At 41.0% G+C, this 18858-nt stretch overlaps 1 protein-coding gene across 3 annotated transcripts in view; it reads right to left on the reverse strand.

Moving 5' to 3' along the window:
- LOC125463297 (kininogen-1-like) overlaps nucleotides 1–18858 on the reverse strand; it is a 51386-nt gene that overhangs the window by 27794 nt on the left and 4734 nt on the right. Inside the window, exons 2-3 of one of the 3 annotated variants that reach the window (XM_048554407.2) lie at nucleotides 11102–11212; nucleotides 6058–6160 (exon numbers count right to left, since the gene is read on the reverse strand). In XM_048554407.2, coding sequence (XP_048410364.1) covers nucleotides 6058–6160; nucleotides 11102–11212 — 214 coding nt within the window. The remainder of the gene's footprint in view (nucleotides 1–6057; nucleotides 6161–11101; nucleotides 11213–18858) is intronic. The other 2 variants (XM_048554408.2, XM_048554409.2) reach the window with 2 other exon arrangements.

Consider the following 18858-nt stretch of genomic DNA (forward strand, 5'->3'; position numbering starts at 1 on the left):
CCGCTTTGCAGAAAACCTCCGCTCGTTTCGCAACAAACAACTGCACCTCCCAGTCGTGAACCATTTTAACTCCGCCTCCCATTCTTTAGACAACATGTCCATCATGGGCCTCCTGCAGTGCCACAAGGATGCCACCCGAAGGTTGCAGGAACAGCAACTCATATTCCGCTTGGGAACCCTGCAGCCCAATGGTATCAATGTGGACTTCACAAGCTTCAAAATCTCCCCTTCCCCCACTGCATCCCAAAACCAGCCCAGTTCTTCCCCTCCCCCCACTGCATCACAAAACCAGCCCAGCTCGACCCCTCCCACCACTGCATCCCAAAACCAGCCCAGCCTGTCTCCGCTTCCCTAACCTGTTCTTCTTCTCACCCATCCCTTCCTCCCAGCTCAAGCACACCTCCATTTCCTACCTACCACCTCATCCCGCCTCCTTGAACTGTCCATCTTCCCTGGACTGACCTATCCCCTCCCTACCTCCTCACCTATACTGTCCTCTCTACCTATCTTTTTTTCTCCCCATCTTCAGTCTGCCTCCCCCTCTCTCCCTATTTATTCCAGTTCCCTCTCCCCATCCCCCTCTATGATGAAGGGTCTAGGCCCGAAACGTCAGCTTTTGTGCTCCTGAGATGCTGCTTGGCCTGCTGTGTTCATCCAGCTCCACACTTTGTTATCATGCATTGAGACAAAATGTTCAGGATTGGTCATGTGCATGCATAATTCCAAGTAAGAAATGTACTTGGCACAGACACTTGTGTATAAGTAGCCTGAAGAAATCCCTTCGTTCAGCAACACTTTGAAGGCTCATGTTGAAAGAAGGTACCCTATGTCAGGAGGCGTGGCAAAGACGTCGAGCAGTTTCAGCCTGGCCAGCTGCAAACTCTCCCAGGTAATAATATTTGGGTTTCGTTACTGAAATCAGGATAGTGAAAGGCAGTGATTGAGATACCTCCAGTAGTTAAAAGCAAGTTATTCGTTTATGTTCTTAATAAAGAAATTATTGTTTTATAGGGTTCTAAATGTCTCTGTTATATCCTTTTCTATGTATTAAGTGTTGTCTCTCAGTCCCAGGCAACAGGGCCACTGTTCCCTGTAATGACGCAGCTAGTAGTAATTCAGGAGCAGAGACGTACTGAAGTGCCCCATTGAGTGAACAGAAGCAGGGGGCAAGAATGGTGGTTTCAGAAGATAAAGTGGATGAGAGCTGCTGAGTGTACATAATGCATGTAACGGTGAGTGTCATAGTTCATGAGCTGTAATGAGATGTGAGTGTGAAGCAGCTGAGAGAAGGTGAGAAGGTCCTAAATTTTGTAGAGTGTTTAAGGTTGTTTACCCACTCAGTCTAAATTAAACTGCACCATCCCAGCATGCTCCTCACTGCTCATTCTTATATAATCTGCAAAGTTTGAGATATTACATTTAATCACCTCATCTATATCATCCATGTTTATTGTGAATTGTGGTCCTAGTAACCATCCCTGTGGTATCCCTAGTCACTGCCTGCCATATACTTTGTATATTATCTGCTAATCAATTTTCTATGCGTGTCAATACACTACCCCCAATCCCATACACTTTAATTTTACACATTATTCTCTTATGTGGGATTTTGTCAAAAACTTTCTGCAAGTCCAAATAAACTAAACCACTGGCTGTCCTGATTTACTCAACTAATTGTAATTTTACATCACAATTCATTCCAATAACTAACTACAATCTGTGCAGAAAAGTTGCCCCCATGTCCTTTTTAAATCTTTCTCCTCTCACCCTAAAAATATGCACCCTAGTTTTGAAATGCTCCACCTGAGGGAAAGGACATTTGCTATTCACTTTATCTATGCCCGTCATGATTTTAGAAACCTCTATATGGTCACCCCTCAACGTCCTATGCTCCAGTGAAGAAGTCCCAGGTGATCCAACCTCTCCTTATAACTCAAACCCTCCATTTCCACCAACATCTTACTCAATCATTTCTGAACCCTGTCCAACTTAATAATATCCTTCTTATAACAGGCTTCACCAACATTCTGTCCAACCTTAAGATGCTGTCCCAACTCCTATACTGAAAGGTCTGAGCAATTAAGGCAAGTGTGCTAAATGCCTTCCTAACCACACTAACTGCGATGCAAACTTCAAAGAATTATGAACCTGAACCTCTAGGTCTCTCCATTTTACAATTCTACCCAGGGCCCAACCATAAACTATACAAGCCCTATACTTGTTTGTTTTACTAAAATGCAATACCTTGCACTTATCCAAATTGCACTCCATCTGCCACTCCTCAGCCAATTGACCCAGTTGATCAAGATCTCTTTGTAATCTTAATTAACCTTCTTTGTTGTACATTACACCACCAATTTTGGTATAATCTGCAAACTTACTAACTATGGCTCCTTGCTCTCATCCAAATCCTTTATATAAATGGCAAACAAAAATAGACCCAGTACCAATCTCAGTGGAATACTGCTGGTCACAGGCCTCCAATCTGAGAAACAACTCTCTGCCACATCTCTCTGTCTCCTACCATAAAGCCAATTTTGTATCCAAACAGCTGGCTCACGCTGAATCCTATGTGATCTAATTTTACAAATTAACTACCATGTGGAACCTTATCAAAGGCTGAAGTTTAGAATGAGGGGGTAGCTCACAGAAACCCTTAAAATTCTAACAGGATTAACCACTTTGGATGCAGAAAGGATGTTCCTCATGGTGGGGAAGTCAAAACCAGGGATCATAATCTAAGGATAAACAGTAAACCTTTTAGGATTGAGAAAAGGAGAACTTTCTTCACCCAGAAAAAGGTCAACCTGTGGAACTCACTACCACAGAACATTCTTGAGACCAAGATATTATGCATTTTCAAGAAGCTGGTAGATATAGCGTTTTGGGCTAATGGGATCAAGGAATATAGGGAAAGGGCAGGGTTAAGGTATTGAGTTCATTGATCATAATGAATGGCAGAGCAGGCTCGAGACGTCAAATGGCCTTCTCCTGCCCCTATCTTCTATGGAAGTTAATGTAGAATTTGCGATAGAAGTAACCTCTTCAGATTTCTCCCACTGGGCAAGGAATATGTAATTAAATACAAATTCTGAATTAACTGTGTTGCACTAGTGCCAATGATTGGAATGAACTTCTGTGCTTGAAACATGGGGCTGGATTTTATCTGCCTTCATTGGGCTAGTCTTCAGCAGAGAGTCACCTCGAGGTGAGAAGGTTGCCCAGTCCACCATCTTCTCACCCATCTCCGATCTGGCCCCCAGAATATAGGGAGTAAGCAGGAGCAGAAATCAGCAGCCCACTCATCATATTTAAACAAATAATTAAGCACTGATCCAACCTGCTGAAAGCCTAATGAACCCAACAATATGCTGTCCATTCCATAGCTGTTTGGCATTGGCAGGCAGGTAGGAATATGCAGGCAATCATTTAAATAAGAGGACAGGGTGGAAGTGGGAAATATTGCCTTTGAGTGTGCCTCTTGTGGTGCCTCCAGAAGGCAGTACCCCACTTTCTCTCCATCTGGAATTCAGCATCCTTCCCCAGGTAGACAAACTGCCCATTCCTCACTACACCCCTATCGAATTCCCCCAAATTACCCAAGTCCAGGGATCCATTGGACTTTCTTCTTGGGACTGTTTTCCATCCCTGGCAATGTGATATTTTCCCACTGAGTCAAGGAAGTTTCACACTGCATCATTTCAGACACCCTCAGCATATGTTTTCGGCATGGCAGATTTCTTCTGAGTTTGTTGTCTGGCTGCTCAATTCCCTCCCAAGGCTTCAAGCAGTCCATTCAGACACTGTCAGGAGTCAGTCAGCTCAAATTGTGAAAAATGACTAAATTCCAGTTATTGCAAAATCAACAATAGTAAAAGAAACTCCCTGGGCAATGACAATTTCAGCAAAAGCAACAAGATCAAAGAAAGAAGTAAGGGAGTGAAAAATATCTTGAATAATTTCATATTTGAGAATGTCAGGAGTGAAGAATAACAAACAAATCAAACACTCATACCTCAAGCATGCCTGTCAATTAAGGTGTTAAACCCTGCTCCTGTAATGGTAAGGTCAGAAATCACATGAACACCAGGTTATAGTGCCACAGGTTTATTTGAAAACAAGCTTTTGGAGCCTAGCCCCTGATGAAAGGGCTATGTTCCAAAAGCTTGTGTTTGCAAATAAACCTGTTGGACTATAACTTGATGTCATGTGCTTTCTGATCCCAGTCCAACACTGGCACCTCCACATCACGGCCTGTAATGATAGATGATAATAGCCGTAACTTGTCACTTCATTCAGGACATTTAGCAGGGTAGGGACCAAAATTTTACAGAACGTATTATGATAGTGTTATATCAACTGTAGACAGTTTTAGTGGCTGAATTGTCAAAGGTTTTTTTCTACATTTGTTATCAGGAATTAATTTATTACGTTATCTCAGGGATTAGTAGCTGCTGTTAGGGCAAAACTCATCGATATCACATATATCCTTTTTGGATATATCCTGTTGTGAAGCTTACTGATTTTAGCATTTACAGGCATTTAAATCCAAGAAATTCCTGTGCAGCGCTGGGTAATAAATGAGTTGCATGGCTTATATAGGGTTGGAACTTTGCCTATGAGTTCAAAACATGCAATTGTAGAAGCACAGATAGTGTAGCGCAGTAAAGCACCAGTTTAGCCATCATGGCCATCATTCCATTTGCTCCTATTCAAATATCAGTCACTGTTTCTACTTAAAAGAATTTGGTGTTCTAATAGCACATTACATGAGCGGATTTCTTCTAACATTCTTCTTTTTGGTAATCCTGAGTTTATTCCCCTTTTATTTATAACCAGTTTTAACAATTTGTCATTATTTTCCTACTAAAAAATCTAATAAATTTTAAAATTTCATTGAAACATCTTGAAATTCTCAGTTTCAGTGAGAAATTCTTCCATTACTAACCTCTTATAACCGTAACATCTCATTCCTACATCATTTCATATAAGGTTCTGTAACAAAGATAGCCAGAGACTATTTCCCAGGGCAGAAATGGCTAGCACGAGGGGTCATAGTTTTAAGCTGGTTGGTGGAAAGTATAGAGGGGATGTCAGAGGCAGGTTCTTTACGCAGAGAGTTGTGAGAGCATGGAATGCGTTGCCAGCAGCAGTTGTGGAAGCAAGGTCATTGGGGTCATTTAAGAGACTGCTGGACATGCATATGGTCACAGAAATTTGAGGGTGCATACATGAGGATCAATGGTCGGCACAACATTGTGGGCTGAAGGGCCTGTTCTGTGCTGTACTGTTCTATGTTCTATGTTCTATGTTCTATTTGTCCTACCCTACTTGCTTTCATATGACAGAGCATTCAAAGCTGCACATACTATTCTAATAGTGGCCAAGCCAAGTTATATAAGTTCAGCATCACTTCATGGTTTTCTATTCAATTAATCCAAATTCAAAATAAGTTCTCCTTCTTAATGTTGTCACTTCTTCCTCACTTCTACCTTTAAAGATCAACATAATAACACTTTTGTGCAGGTTTTCCCAATGCACTGCTGTGATTGTGACAGAAAAGTAGCAGAAAGCCTGAGAAACAGATTGCATATTTGCCACCAGCATCTGCGTATTTGTCTAATGTTTTCACCCATGTTCCCTCTGAGCTGTGGGACCATGCAGCAATCTAAAAGTCCCTATACCATCTTTGTAGAAATTCGTTCCTTTATGTTGCGATATCTGCAAAGTCGTGCAAAGAAATAAAAGGCGCCACGCATTTAACTACATTACCTGTATTTAAATACATTACACTTCAAGAGAAAAGAAGTAGGGGGTACACTGATTTCCGCCAATGCTAAAGTTACAAAATGAAATTAACCACTACAGACATTCTTTGTACCTGCAGGCCTACCACTTGGTGTAAACTAAACTGTTCTTTTTCGAAAATATTCTGTAGTATATTTTAATGCTCACTACGTAAGTGGTAATCTGGTAAAGTGAATTGTACCTGTATTGACGAATCCATCTAACTTTCATTCTGTTGATTTCAACATAATTCTCCACTTTATTACTCACCAACTCTTTTCACAGGCGTTATTAGTTTACATGAAGGTGCTTCAGGTATTTTAATTTGAAAGCCAAATTCGAAGAAAACTTCTGCTTTACATATACCCACAGCCTGGAGAAATGAATATATTTATTCATTATTAATCTATCATTCTCATTATCTCAGCATTGTATTGTTACGAAATGTCAAGTTAAAAATGTTAGAGTAATTGGTTTAATTATTTGTCTAATATTAGAAATGCTCAAAGATGTTATTTTCCATTACATGTAAACGTCAGAATTTTAATAACTGTTCATTGATTTAAAGATGCATCGATAACCCTGCCTGGAATAAACTGTTAAGGGACAAAGACAATCTTATACAGGAATTGAAAGCAATTAGCCATTCCTGGGAGAAGAAGGAATCAAAGCTTTAGAACAAAACTATATTAACAACTGTTCCATAAATGGCTGCTTTTGCCACAAAGACAAATAATTGCCTTGCAGAGCAATTTAAGAAGTTAATCACAGGAAAACTGTGTTTTCAAACAGACAAGCCAAGACCAAATGTAACAAAGAACAAAGAAGCTACTTCAGATAAGAAGGCAAGGTGCAGCCTTCCTGTTTCCAGAGGAGTATTCAACATTGTGGATGAAAGAATCTAAAGGATCATCAATAATGTCACAAAACAAACTTGAAGGATGAAAAATTGTATCAAAATTTAATTCCAGGATTCCTCAGGAGAACAACGCTGCACAAGGATCGAACCCTGGACATCCAGCGACAGACAATGTTGGTTGGAATTGGAACTAATTTCAACTATCAATCTTGTATTAGCTAATTTGGGTTATGAAGCTTAATTTGTTTACTTGGGAGGCAATATTTTAATTGCTACATGCAAGAAAGTTTAAATAATTATTTCAATATTTGATTGTCAGACTTCTTAATACATTGCTGAATTAAAGGTAGCATAAATTTAAGAATTTAAAAAATATACTAAAAATATTAATCATTGCTTTCACTCAACTTGAGTTCCAATTTAATTCATCCTTTCTCCAATTTTGTCATCTTAACTTTATATTTAACCAATTTGATATATTTAAAATTAAAGAAAAATTATCTGGGGGAATTAACTTTGTTAGTGGCACAATTCGTACAAGAATTGTAAACTTTTAGGAGGACACTGTGGAACTCCAAAAGGATACCGACAGGTTGTTGGAATAGGTAGATAGGCGGCAGATGAGATTCAATGCAGGGAAGTATGAGGTAGAATATATGGGTTACAATTCTAAAGGGATGACCAAGTAAAGAGACCTGAGCATATACTTGCGTAGACCGTTGAAGGTGGCAGGATCGGTAGAGAGAGCAGTTAATAAAGTCAACAGTATCATCAGCTTTATTACTATGGCATAGAGTACAAGAGCAAGGAGATGATGGTGAACTTGTGTAAGGCTCTTGCTAAAACTCAGCTGGAGTACTGTGTACACTTGTGGGTGCCACATTATCAGAGAGATGTAAATGCATTGGAGAGAGTACAGATGTGATTTTCAAAAATGGTTCTAGGAATTAGAAACTCCAGTTATCAGGATAGATTGAAGAGAGACCTTGATCAAATAGGCCAATGGGCCAAGGAGTGGCAGATGGAGTTTAATTTAGATAAATGTGAGTTGCTGCATTTTGGAACGACAAATCAGGGCAGGGCCTACACACTTAATGGTATGATCTTGAGGAGAATTGCTGAACAAAGAGGCCTTAGAATGCAGGCTCATAGTTCCTTGAAATTGGAGGCCCAGGTAGACAAGACGGTGAAGAAGGTATTTGGTATAGTTGCCTTTATTGGTCAGTGCATTGAGTACAGCAGTTGAGAGGTCATTTTGAGGCTGCACAGGATATTCATTAGGCCACTTTTAGAATACTGTGTTCAATTCTGGTCTCCCTGCTAGAGGAAGAAAGGGTTCAGAAAAGATTTTTAAGGATGTTGCCAGGGTTGGAGGGTTTGAGCTATTGGCAGAAAATGAATAGGCTGGGACTATTTTTTCTGGAGCATCAGAGGCTGAGGTGAGACCTTATAGAAGCTCATAAAATCATGAGGAGCATGGATAGGTGAATAGTCAAGGTCTTTTTCCTGTGATAGGGGAATCCAAAACTAGAACGCATAGGTTTAAAATGAGAGGAGAAAGACTTACAACAAACATTAGGGGCAACTTTTTCACACAGAAGGTGGTACGTGTATGGAATGAGCTGCCAAAGGAAGTGATAGAGACTAGTACACTTACAACATTTAAAAGGCATCTAGATGGGAATGTGGATAGGAAGGATTTACAGGGATATGGGCAAAATGCTGAAAAATGGGACTAGATTAATTTATAATATCTGGTTGGCATGGACAAGTTGGACCAAAGCTTCTGTTTCCATGCTGCATAGTTCTATGACTATACGAATCTAAGTTGGGATTGTTCTCTTTGGAAAAAAAGGATAAGAGGAGATATGATAGAGGTATTCAGAATAATGAGCAGACTGGACAGAGTAGATAAAGAGAATTTATTCTTGCTTGTAAGCAAAAAGCACAAGAGAGCATATGTTTAAAGTGACATACAAACGAAGCAAGGGTAATGTGAGAAAAAACTTTTTCACTCAGCAAGGATAATGGAATACACTGCATGGAATTGTGGTAGAGGCAGGTTCAATTGATACATTAAGAGGGCATTGAAGGATTACTTGCAAACAAATGGTTCATAGTGATATATGGAGAAATGGGAGGAGTTTGCACTAGGTAATAAAACGATAAAGGCACAGCGGGCCGAATGGCTACTTTGTGTACTGCAACAATTCTGTGATTCTGTGAATTTTATTGTTGCTCAGTTTTGCTATTGAATTATCTTTTTGATGCCCTCTGATTTTTTTTTGTGCAGAATTGCATTATTCAGAAAATGTTACATACACAACACCAGAATCATGTCATGTGCCAAATCACTTACCCAATTTATCCTATAATATTCCAAGTTTTCTTGGTAATAGAAAGCATGTAAAAACAATGTTATCTGTTATTGGCTAAAACATCAAACATATGTTTCAAACTGTGATGCATTAAAGTATTCTAAAGAAAGTTGAGTACATAAATAATAGTAGGGCTGATTAAATATAATAAAAAGAATTTGACGCAATTGGGACAGTATTAGGGTTTGAAACTTAATTTGGGCTGGAATAGAATGTTGTATTCATTATTGCTGCTGCAAATCTGTGACTGTTCCAGTCATGTTCTTGGCAGAGTACAGGATAAATGTTTGGATGATTGTTGGCTATTGAAGTTTTCATGCATTTAAAGAAATGTGTTGGAATTTATTTCATGCTTATTGCTTGTGATCAAACAGTGGGAAATATATAATGTTTTGTCTATTGATTTTCGTCAACTTTTGCCACTGACTGCTGCTGCCATTTTTTTTATTGCCTGCCATCTTTGGACATGATCCATTTGCAGGATGACATGTTATTTCTGCGTATATTTTATGGGAAAAGGATGATTTAAATAACCCAGTAAAAAACAAAGTATATGCGACTTCAACAATCCAACCACACAGCATGATCATTGTTACTGTTGCATAAAATATTCATTGGACCAAACATCAGGGCAATGATTATTTTGATAACAACTGACAGAACTGTGTCTGTTGTGGAAATAGTGGCAGGAGTACGAAAGATCTGGAACAACAACCTAGTGGAATCAATTTCTACTTGTACATTTCTTTGGTACAATTGTCCAGCCACAAAGCAGAAGGTCAGGTCTCAGTTGCCAATGCACTTTTCTAGTCTGGCATCCCTTATCATCTTCTTATACCCCCACCGCCTACACATTCAAAGCAGGACCACAAGTATTCCTGTAGCAACATTGAGAAAACAAATGATCATATTTTCTTGAAAAAATAGGCAATGATTCCAGATAAGGTTTATGTTTCAGACTAACTCTTAAAATTTATTTCTTGCAAAAAGCAAAGGGCATTTGTGATTACAAAACATTAACAGCCCAGCCTACAATCAACATTATTCACAATGCACTGAAAATAACAAATGCTGGAGATCACAGTGGGTCAGGCAGCTTCCATGGACAAACAGCAAGCTAACATTTCTAGTCTAGATGACTCTTCGTCAAAGCTGACGTGGTGTGGAGGTGGAAGCATTTATGCTATTGTCGGCGGGGGGTATGTGAGGTGGGGAAGGCAGGCATGGGGTGTGAGGGGTGGAGTGCTGAGGGAGAAGGGATGTTGGTAATTTAGATTGAGTGATTGGAATGTGAGAACGGCAGAACAATGGAGTATATCTAACTGCCAGGCTTGAAAGAACAGTTAGTTGCATTGTGATTGGGGGAGGGGAGAGAGGGCATGGGAACAGACAACGTAACAAGCTGAAAGAAAGGGAAATAATGGGATCAGAGATAATGGGAACTGCAGATGTTGGAGAATCCGAGATAACAAAGTGTGAAGCTGGATGAACACAGCAGGCTAAGCAGCATCTCAGGAGCACAAAAGCTGATGTTTCGGGCCTAGACCCTTCATCAGAAAAAATAGGAAGTAACAGGATAACAAAGTGTGGAGCTGGATGAACACAGCAGGCCAAGCAGCACCTCAGGAGGCAGTAATGGGAGTTGGTTCACAAGTAGAGACACCATTGTCCTGCCATTCTCACATTCCGATAACTTAACCTGAACTACCAATATCCATTCTCCCTGAGGACTCCACATTTCCCCACGTCCCCACCACTATAGCATAAATGCTGCCCCCTCAATAATTCTCATCAGCTCTGATGAAGAGTCATCTAGACTTGAAACGTTGGCTTGTTCTATGTCCATAGCTGCTACCTGACCCATTGTGATCACCAGCATTTGTTGTTTACGGCACAGATTCCAGCATCTGTAATAATTTCATCTTACTATTCACAACACATTCTAGTTACAGGGCAACTACATAATTATCTTATTTACTGTTTGAATTAGATGACACACCAATAATTTGAGTAGTTACAGGTCATTTTAAAAACTTGTGGGCTTTTACAAAGGAATGATTCATGTAAAAATCCTTACAGCATGACTGTCAGATTTGAATGGACAAGTACGCAGTTCCACTTGTTCTTGGCAGAGGGTCTCCTTGATGTCAAATATCACAGTGTATGCCTTCACCCCTGGAGAAATTATCTGTTAAGATGCACACAACATTAAACAATTTTCTTAGAAATAGTTAGAACTGCCAAGGCTGGAGTCAGAGATAACACAGTGTGGAGCTGGAGGAACACAGCAGGCCGGACAGCATCAAAGGAGCAAGAAAGCTGACATTTCGGGTTGGGACTCTTCTTCAGAAATGGGGGAGGGAGAAGCGAGCTCTGAAATAAATAGAGAGGGGGGTGGGACTGGGGAAGGTAAGTGATGGGCATCGCCATCCCATCTACCTTCCCCAGCCCCACTCCACTTCTCTCTATTTATTTCAGAGCTCGCTTCTCCCTCCCCCATTTCTGAAGAAGGGTCAAAGACAAAGAGAACAAAGAAAATTACTGCACAGGAACAGGCCCTTTGGCCCTCTAAGCCTGCACTGATCCAGATCCTCTATCTAAACCTGTCGCCTATTTTGCAAGCATCTGTATCCCTCTGCTCCCTGCCCATTCATGTGTCTATCTAGATACATCTTAAATGACAGTATCGTGCCCACATCTACCACCTCTGCTGGCAACGTGTTCCAGGCGCACCACCCTCTGTGTAAAGAGCTTTCCCCACATATCTCCCTTAAACTTTCCCCTCTCATCTTGAAATCATGACCCCTAGCAACTGAGTCCCCCACTCTGGGAAAAACCTTCTTGCTATCCACCCTGTCTACATCTCTCATGATTTCATAGACCTCAATCAGGTACCCCCTCAATCTCCATCTTTCTAATGTAAATAATCCTAATCTACTCAACCTTTCTTCATAGCTAGCGCCCTCCATGCCAGGCAACATACTGGTGAACCTCCCCTGCACCCTCTCCAAAGCATCCACATCCTTTTAGTAATGTGGCAACCAGAACTGTACACAGTATTCCAAACGTGGTCGAACCCAAAGTCCTATACAACTGCAACATGACCTGCCAACTCTTGTACTCAATACCCTGTCCAAAGAATGAAAGCATGCCGTATGCCTTCCTGACCACTCTATCCACCTGCGTTGCCACCTTCAGGGTACAATGGACCTGAACACCCAGAACTCTCTGTGCATCAATTTTCCCCAGGGATTTTCCATTTACCGTACCGTTCACTGTTGAATTGGATCATCCATAATGCATCACCTTGCATTTGTCTAGACTGAATTCCATCTACCATTTCTCTACCCAACTCTCCAATCTATCTATATTCTGCTGCACTCTCCGACAGTCCCCTTCACTAACTGCTACTCCACCAATCTTAGTGTCATCTGCAAACTTGCTAATCAGACCATCCAAACCTTCCTCCAGATCATGTATGCATATCACAAACAACAGTGGTCCCAATACGGGTACCTGTGGAACATCACTGGTCACAATTCTCCATTTTGAGAAACTCCCTTCCACTACAACTCTCTGTCTCCTGTTGCCCAGCCAGTTCTCTATCCATCTAGCTAGTACACCCCGGACCCCATTCGACTTCACTTTCTCCATCAGCCTACCAGAGTAACCTTATCAAACACCTTACTGAAGTCCATGTATATAACATCTACAGCCCTTCCCTTATCTACAAACTTTGTCACTTCCTCAAATAATTCTATCAAGTTAGTAAGTAATGGCCTTCCCTGCACAAAACCATGCTGTCTATCACTAATAAGCCCATTTTCTTCCAAATGTAATTAGATCCTATCCCTCAGTATCTTCTCCAGCAGCTTCCCTACCACTGACATCAGGCTCACTGGTCTATAATTTCCTAGATTATTCTTGCTACACTTCTTAAACAAGGGGACAACATGAGCAATTCTCCAGTTCCCTGGGATCTCGCCCATGCTCAGGGATGCTGCAAAGATATCTGTTAAGGCCCCAGCTATTTCCTCTCTTGCTTCCCTCAGTAACCTGGGAGAAATCCCATCTGGACCTGGGGTCTTGTCCACCCTAATGCTTTTTAGAATACCCAATACTTCCCCTCTCCTCATGCTGACTTGACCTAGAGTAATCAAACATCTATCCCTAACCTCAACATCTGTCATGTCTCTCTCCTCAGTGAATACTGATGCAAAGTACTCATTAAGAATCTCGCTCATTTCCTCTGACTCCTTGCATAACTTCCCTCCTTTGTCCTTGAGTGGGCCAACCCCTTCTCTAGTTACCCTCTGGCTCCCTATGTATGAATAAAAGGCTTTGAGGTTTTCCTTAACCCTGTTTGCTAAAGATATTTCACAACCCCTTTCAGCCTTCTTAATTCCTCGTTTCAGATTGGTCCAACTTTCCTGATATTCTTCCAAAGTTTCATCTGTTTTCAGTTGCCTGGACCTTATGTATGCTTTTTTTGTCCTTTTTGCTAGTCTCACAATTTCACCTGTCATCCATGGTTCCCTAATCTTGCCCTTTCTATCCCTCATTTTCACAGGGACAAGTCAATCCTGCACTCTAATCAACCTCTCTTTAAAAGCCTCCCACATGTCAAATGTGGATTTACCCTCAAACAGCTGCTCCCAATCCACATTCCCCAACTCCTGTTGAATTTTGCTATAGTTGGCCTTCCCCCAGTTCAGCACTCTTCCTTTAGGACCACTCTCGTCTTTGACTGTCAGTATTTTAAAACTTATGGAATTGTGATCACGATTCCCAAAGTAATCCCCTACTGAAACTTCACCACCTGGCTGGGCTCATTCCTCAACACCAGGTCTAGTGTGACCCCTTCTCGAGTTGGACTATTTACATACTGCTCTAAAAAACTCTCCTGGATGGTCCTTACAAATTCTGCTCCGTCTAAACCCCCTAACAATGAGTGAATCCCAGTCAATGTTGGGAAAATTAAAATCTCTGATCACCACCAGCCTGTTGCTCCTACATCTTTCCATAATCTGTCTATATACTTGTGTCTCTATCTCATGCTGACTGTTGGGAGGCCTATAGTACAGCCCCAACATTGTTACTGCACCCTTCCTATTCTGAGCTCTGCCCATATTGCCTCACTGATCGAGTTCTCCATAGTGCCCTCCTTCAGCACAGTTGTGATATCCTCTTTGGCCAGTAATGCAACTCCTCCACCCCTTTTACCTCCCTGTCTATCCCACCTGAAGGATCTATATCCTGGGATATTTAGTTGCAAATCTTGCCCTTCCCTCAACCAAGTCTCAGTAATGGAAATAACATCATACTCCCAGGTACTAATCTGAGCCCTAAATTCATCTGCCGTACCTCCTACACTTCTCGCATTAAAATAAGTGCACCTCAGACCACCTGTCCATCTGCGTTCATCATCTGCTCTCTGCCTACTCTTCCTCTTAGTCAACTGACTTCATTATCTAGTTCCTTACAGACTTTAGTTGCTACCTCCTTACTGTCAACTAACCTCCTCATTTGGTTCCCATCCCCCTGCCACTTATCTGGGTTGTAATAGTCCCAGCTCCCCAAGAACCGGTCTCAATGTCCCAAAAATCTGAATCCCTCCCTCCTGCACCATCTCTCAAGCCACTCATTTATCCTGCCTATTCTTTCATTTCTGCTCTGACTAGAACTACCTCAGGTCCTACTTTTTAACTTGGCTCCTAACTTCTAAATTCTGCTTGTAGGACCTCATCTGATTTTTTTCCTATATCATTGGTGCCTATATGCACCACAACAGCTGGCTGTTCACCCTCCCCCTTCAGAATGTCCTGCATTCCTGACCCCAATGTCCTGACCCGAAATGTCAGTTTTCCTGCTCCTCTGATGCTGCCTGGCCTGCTGTGTTCCTCTACTTCCACACTGTGTTATAAAAAACAACTTTTTCCTCCTTCATCATCCACCGGATCTATGTAACAAGATAAAATGAACATTTCATCACCTTTCACAAATGTTTCATCTGTTTCATTATCACTGACAAGTTAAAGGTTATTTCATGGGCTTTGCCATCACTATATGCACAGTTTCAATTGCCTACTGTCCTGAGAGATTTTTCTTCTGGAAGACATCAGCAATAAGGAATGTAGGGAAATTTCTCTTAGTGTTTTTCTTTCCCCTATGAAGAATCTGTCCCCGGTCCACTGAATGATTGAATGAGGGAGGATAAAATGCTAAATACACACTTATCACAATTTATTATTTCCCCTAGTCTTTCCTTGGTGAACAGGCTGCTCCAAAACATAAGTGTTCACGGTGTCCAAGACAAGTTGTAAAATCTGATCCAAAATGAGTTTAGAACTAGGAGACAAAGGGGTGATGGTGGAGGGTTGTTTTTTATAATTAACGATGTGGATGTGAATGTAGAAAACATAATTGCTGAGTTTGCAGATGACATGAAAATTGGTGGTGTCATTGATAGCGAGGAGTATCGTCTCAGGCTACGGTCTGATATTGATCAGTTGTAAACTGAGCAGCAAAATGGTAGATGGAATTTAATCCTGACAAGTGCAAGGTGTGGCATTTTGGAAAGTCTAATAAGGGAAGAATATACACAATGAATTGTAGGTCCCTAGGCAGTAATAAGAAGGAAAGGAACCTTGGTATACAAGTCCATTGATCCCTGAAGGTGTCAGCACAGGTAGACAGGGTGGTGAAAAAGGCATATAGGATGCTGGCCTTCATTAGCCAGGGCATAGAAAATAGGAGCGATGAAGTCTTCTTACAACTTTATAAAACATTGGTTAGGACACAGACCAGATAGTCTGATTGCAACCATATTGGAAAAACAACTGCACTGAAAAGAGCGCTAAGGAGATTCACCAGGATGTTGCCTGGGAGGAAAAGTCTCAGTTACGAGGAGAGACTGGATGGGCTGGGCTTGTTTTTTTTTGGAGCAGAGAAGGCTGAGGGAGGATCCGATTGAGCTACACAAAATTATGAGAGACATAGCCAGAATAGATTGTGGGTATCATTCCCCCCATAGCAGACCTGTCTAAGACCAGAGGCCATAAGTCTAAAGGTGAATAGCAAGTTGTTTAAAGGACATCGGAGAAATTGTTTTCATCCAAAGGATGGTAGCTATATGGAACATACTACCTGAGGCACAGGTACCTTTGTAACATTTAAGAAGCATCTTGGTGAGTACTTAAAATGCCACGGCATAGTAGCTTATGGACCAAGTGTGGGTAAATGGGATTAGTGTAGTTTGGTATTTGTTGGTCAGCCTAGACATGGGGGCCTGATGGGTCTGTTTCTATGCTGTATGACTCTATGACTGTAAAAATATTAGAAGGATTGAAACTTGAAAAGCTTCTTCCATTCATGTATCTACCTTTACCATTATGATAGTTTGTCCTATATAACAGGAGTTTCATGGGTTCACAATCCACATTATGTTCCGTCTCCAGTGCAGACCTCCCTGCTGAAGAGGTTATTTGTACTTTTTACAGCCGGTTTTACTGGACAGCTATAGTAGGCATACTTTGACATAAAATTTATGGACTCAGAATTATGTAGAGTGTAAAGTTAACATTATTTTTGTTACTGTTGCTAATTAAAATTTTCATGTACATCCAGAGACTGATACCTTAACCAGTTCAAACTCTCCACAGAGGATGAGGATTTGCGAGAAAAGTTGGTCAAGCAATCAAAAGTTTGTGAAACTTTCATTTTCAGTTGATTTTAGAAAACTAAGCAGACACAAGACTGAGCAGTAGGATTATCTTATCAATGTATCATCCTTTGGCAGTGGTGGCGGGGGGGGGATGTACAATTGTATGGGTTCCACTGACATGTTTGAGGGAAAGGCACACAAAATTTCCCAGACAGCATTCCTTATGCTCTCACATTCATCCCAGACATTGCTGCAGTTTTCTGGGATGTGGGCAATGACTAAGGTGGCTCTTCAATGACGCACCAATTGAGGGCAAGGGCCATTTCCCAACCCAGCTTCAATTGTGAATCTGCCAAAACACCTTCAGCTGTTTTAAGGACAGCAGTAGAAAAGAGCAGCAACTCGGCATGGAACTTGCTGTGGTCTCAGCTGGGATGGGGGTACTACAATTGATGTACCCTTTCTCAGATTAGGCATTACTAAGGTCTGAGCCCCTCAACTGGTCCTTCTCTGCTTGTACTTCAAATCACTACCTCCCTTCAGCCTCAATCCCCAGCTGAAAGATCCCAGATTTAACATTCTTCTGGGTGTATGGCACTCTGACTCTGGGGAGTGCTTATATAGTCCCTGTAGTGATTGGCAGAGATCTGTCTTCAGCCACTTATTATACCCTGGGTCTCAAATGTGGTGCATCACTGATTGGTGGGAATCCTATCCATGTTGACATGTGCAAGACAATTTTCTTTCTGACACAAAGGGGAGAAGATGTCATTATGATCATGTCACTGGACTAATAATCCAGAGCCCAGACAAGTGCATGAGCACAAGGGGTTGAATCTCACTGCAGGTGGTTGAAATTAAATACAATTAAAATTAAAAATCTGGAATGGAAAGCAAATCATCAGCCATGGTGATCTTGCAACTAAAATCATCAATTGCTGTAAAAACTCATCTGGTTCAGTAATAGCCTTTAGAGGAGGAAAACTGCCAACCTTACCTAGTCTAGCCTACATAAATATATCTAGGTCCATTGCAATGTGGTTAACTCTTAACTGGTCTCTTAACTGAAATGGCTGAGCAAGTCAATCAGTTCAAGGGAGATTGGTATGGATATTTGCAGTGGTGGTTACTGATAGTTTATATCAGTGCACAGTGCAGAGTTCTGAGAAATTGCTGTACCCTGTTACTTTAAGAAAGATTGAGTTATAAATCAGGCACTCCCAGGCATGTTGCCTACACAGGCCTGAGCAGGAAATCTTGGGCCCACATTGCTTAGTTTTCTAAAATCAACTGAAAATGAAAGTTTCACAAACTTTTGATTGCTTGACCAACTTTTCTCGCAAATCCTCATCCTCTGTGGAGAGTTTGAACTGATTAAGGTATCAGTCTCTGGATGTACATGAAAATTTTAATTAGCAACAGTAACAAAAATAATGTTAACTTTACACTCTACATAATTCTGAGTCCATAAATTTTATGTCAAAGTATGCCTACTATAGCTGTCCAGTAAAAACGGCTGTAAAAAGTACAAAAAACCCATGTTGCAATGTTACTTGTTGTGCAAAAATGTTCCCTGTGCTGTGATCTACATTGGCTTTCAGGCTTCAATTTGCCAGCGTAACAAATATCTTAGTCATGCACCACAGAGACAGAAAAAAGACATTGAATTAAATCATTTTCACAAACTGTTAACTTCAACTACATTCTTAGTTTGATTTTAATTTGTCAGTATTTTCTTTACCTGGACTTTATTTCCGATCATTTCATTTCTTCCTCATTCTGAAACATTTTTCAGCTGAGAAAGATTGGGAGATAGGTGGGCAGTCACATCTCCTAGACTTTGACATAATTACTTCACTTCAATGAGGCTCCAAAGCATGACAGACCCTCCAATTTTCTTGTTCTCAGTATGGTGATATAGAAAGTTTGTCGTTGTAGATTCCACCAATTTTTTTTCGGTTGTCAAGGAAAGAACCAACCAGGGTCAATTCGAGCTAACCCAGCAGTAACCCATGGAAAGGGACAGTTAATATGGATTGGGAAATTACCCACTCCAATCTCAGATCATTCTGGCCAAGTGCCACTTTAAATTGCTAGGGATAGGACATCCACTAACTGTTGGCAGAGCTTTCCCTAACTATGCATGTCATCAATACATATGCATATCATCA

Source organism: Stegostoma tigrinum, chromosome 25 (assembly GCF_030684315.1).
Source record: "Stegostoma tigrinum isolate sSteTig4 chromosome 25, sSteTig4.hap1, whole genome shotgun sequence".
NCBI lineage: Eukaryota > Metazoa > Chordata > Chondrichthyes > Orectolobiformes > Stegostomatidae > Stegostoma > Stegostoma tigrinum.